Source organism: Microtus ochrogaster, unplaced genomic scaffold (genome assembly GCF_000317375.1).
Source record: "Microtus ochrogaster isolate Prairie Vole_2 unplaced genomic scaffold, MicOch1.0 UNK1, whole genome shotgun sequence".
Taxonomy (NCBI): domain Eukaryota; kingdom Metazoa; phylum Chordata; class Mammalia; order Rodentia; family Cricetidae; genus Microtus; species Microtus ochrogaster.
In genome coordinates this window covers 2,161,663-2,165,114 of record NW_004949099.1, presented here as the reverse complement: position 1 = coordinate 2,165,114, position 3,452 = coordinate 2,161,663, and the positions used below count along the sequence as shown (strand labels likewise).

General features: G+C 46.8%; 1 protein-coding gene across 1 annotated transcript in view; it reads right to left on the bottom strand.

The window, feature by feature from the left end:
* Window positions 1-219: 219 nt before the first annotated feature.
* Hmces (5-hydroxymethylcytosine binding, ES cell specific) overlaps window positions 220-3,452 on the bottom strand; it is a 22,268-nt gene continuing 19,035 nt past the window's right edge. The window contains exons 4-5 of the mRNA XM_026788284.1: window positions 3,083-3,286; window positions 220-743 (exon numbers count right to left, since the gene is read on the bottom strand). Coding sequence (XP_026644085.1) covers window positions 507-743; window positions 3,083-3,286 — 441 coding nt within the window. The 3' untranslated portion in view covers window positions 220-506. The remainder of the gene's footprint in view (window positions 744-3,082; window positions 3,287-3,452) is intronic.

Here is a 3,452-nt window from a genome sequence, read left to right as displayed (position 1 = left end):
TTTTTCGAGACAGGGTTTCTCTGTGGCTTTGGAGCCTGTCCTGGCACTAGCTCTGTAAAACCAGGCTGGTCTCGAACTCACAGAGATCCGCCTGCCTCTGACTCCCAAGTGCTGGGATTAAAGGCGTGCGCCACCACCGCCCGGCAAACCTACTCTTTAAAAAAAACAAAAAAAACAAAAAAACAAGGGAAACTGTGTAAGAGCAGAACTCTTGCCAGCCAAGGTTTATCAAACATAATTTATTTACAAAATAGAAAGAGAGCCTAGAGATAGAGAAGAGCCTCCTTCCAGGACCACCAGAACAGAAGTAAAGCTCCCAGCAGGAGGCAAGACTACCAGCTGAGCCAGGAAGGGTAGAGGCCCCGCAGGGCTGGCCATGGCAGCCAGTGTTCTTCTTCTCATGTAGCCATGGTTCTCCTAGGCCCAAAACTGACATGGTGTTACCACGTTCCCAAGTAATTGGACACAATTCCAGTCAACTGGTGATAACAGTAATTTAGTGTGGCCTAGCTGTGAGACCGCTTGGCCATGGGCTCTTCCTCCTTCTCCTGCTTCAGCCACCGGTCCAGGAGGCTCCTGGTGGCACCTCTTTTAGCAGGCAATGGGCTCTTCTGTAGAAACTGGCTGGACCACTGGGGTATACCTGACTCATCCTTTTTGGGTGACCCAGGGGCTTCTTTTTTGGGTGACTTTGTAGCCAGCCACTGCATCATTCTTTGACTGCTGCCACTTGTCTTGGGCTCCTAGGGGAGAGAGAAATCTCTTAACATCCAGGTTTGAGCTTCACAGGAGAGACCAAAATGCAGATAGGAAAAAGCATGCACCCCAACCATCAACCTACACTTGCATAGTGTTACTAAGGGTGCAAGGAAAAGGGGGCCGAGAGTGCTCCCAGAATAGGGGAGGAGCACTTAAAAATCAGAGAACAAGGGTCTGGGTGAAGCTGGAGTCTCCCAAACATGCAGGGAATGAAGTGCCTTCTGGGAAATTCAGTGACTCAATGGCTGGCGATGGGATGCTAGAAGTGAGGCTGCCACCACAATCAGGCTCAACAGTTTTCCCCTGCCCAGTATGTCTTGAATGTCACTACTCCCTCTGCTGCCTGTGTGTCACACCCAGCCCTGAAATGAGAGGTTCTCTGTGAGCAAACAGCACAGAGTATAGACCAAGATAGAAAAAGAGTTCTGTTTTTAATCCCTGAACTTAGGAGGCAAAGGACCTCTGAATTCAAGGTCAGCCTGGTTCACAGATCCCAGAACCCACATAAAAGGCGGGCAAAGCTATAATCTCAGCAGTGGGTAGGAGTGTCCCTCAGGTGTCTTAACTGCCATACTAGCTCTGAGTTCACTAAGAGATCCTGTGTCAGCTGGACATGGTGGCACACGCCTTTAATCCTAACACTTGGGAGGCAGAGGCAGGCAGATCTCCATGGTTTGAGGCCAGCCTGGTTTGCATGGCATGTTCTAGGCTAGCCAGAGCTACACAGTAAGATCCTGTCTCAAAAAAAAAAAAAAATCATTCTGTGGGTGCTAGATAGATGGCTCAGCAGCTAAAAGCACTTTGTCACTCTGAGGAGGACCCAGGTTCATTCCCAAGCATCCATATTGGGCAGCTCACAACTGCCTGCAACTCCAGCTCCAGGAGATCAGATGACCTTTTCTCGACTCTGCAGCCACTGTACTCATGCTACAAACCCACCCACAAACTAACACATGCTGTGGGACAATGGTCTGTACTCTGTCACTTTATTTTAAATAAATGCTGATTGGCCAGTAGCCAGGCAGGAAACAGAGGCAGGGCAACCAGACAGGAAGTAGAGGCCGGGTAATGAGAATTCTGGGAAGAGGGAAGTCTGCAATCTGCAGTTGTTACCCAGAGAGGAAGCCAGACACAGCAAGCAAGATGTGATTGCCTCCCCGAAAAAAGTACCAAGCCACATGGCTAACATAGACAAGAATAATGGGTTAAGACATAAGAATTAATTAATAAGAAGCCTGAGCTGCTAGGCCAGCCAGTTTATAATTAACATAGACCTCTGTGTGTTTATTTGGGATTGAATGGCTGTTGGATCGGGCAGGACAGAAATCTCAGTCAACAAATGGTACCCAATGTGTGGACAACTGTATCCACAGAAAACCCGAGAGTGGGAAGTAATTCTAGGCACAAAATAACAGTGTTGAGCATGGATTCTTGGTAGTAACAACTTCTCGGGTTTGCTCTCTTTGCTAGAGGCAATGCATCTCATTTAAGAGAGGCTTCCTGACTCAGCTTTAGCTGCAAAAACTTGCAGGTCTTTTAAGAGGCCCTTCACGAAACACTTAAATGGTGTTGATGAAACACTTAAATGGTGTTGATGAATAGCCAACCACGTGCTTTTTGGTGGTGGCAAGGACCAAGGACCTTGAAACTCCATAGCTTGAGGCAATAAGCACAACTACAGCCAGTACTTCCACCATGAGGCTAGATTCTCAGAAAGCTAAAGAATGGGTTGGATCCAGCCATTAAAGCCATGGCCTTAATCCTAGTCATATCATTTAGGAAGGAAGTTTCAGTCTACAGTCATCACCCAGACACAGTGCAAGCAAGATGTGACTGCCTCTCCGAAAAAGGTACCAAGCCATGTGTTTAACACAGACAAGAATAATGGATTAATGTAAGATGTAAGAATTAGTTAATAAGAAGCCTGAGCTACTAGGCCAACCAGTTTATAATTAATATAGACCTCTGTGTGTTTATTTGGGATTGAACAGCTGTTAGACCAGGCAGTACAGAAACCTCAGTCAACAAACACACATATATGTAAATAAAAATTAAATAAATCTTTAAAAAATAGGGAAAAAAATCCAGGCATGGTAGTACATACCTTTAATACCAGCAATAGGAGGCTGAAGCAGATGGATCTCTGTGAGTTTGAGGCCAACCTGGTCTACATAGCCCAGTTCCAGGCTAGTCATAGCTACACAGGGATACCTGATCTAAAATTCAAATCACATAAACTCAAAAGAAATAAACATTAAGGCAAGACAAGGGCATACTCTGAACAACAGGAGTCTCAGAATGGACTACCTTCTTAGTCACCTACCTTCTTAGTCACCAAGTCAGCAGGAGCCAGACATTCAGGAGTGTTGTTTCGGGAGTTGTTCACCACTAGAGAAACTGGATGGAAGGTGATATTGTCTATGGGATGGATTAACTTCAGAGCTTCCTGAGTGGTGACCTCACCAAAGTCAAGCCATTTGGAGACTGCCTCTTCTCCATCTAGTATGGCAGGCATCCTGGTCGGGGATCAGATGGAGAGGTTGGTGAGGGTAGGGAAAGGAAAGAAGCTGAGTCAGTTGATAGTTGAGGCATCACAGGGTTCCTGGTCCTTACTCTTACCTCACCTGCACTAGAGTGTTGAAATAAGAGCGGCTGGGCTGCGTCCCCCCGCACCCGGCCGCCCACATGGCTAG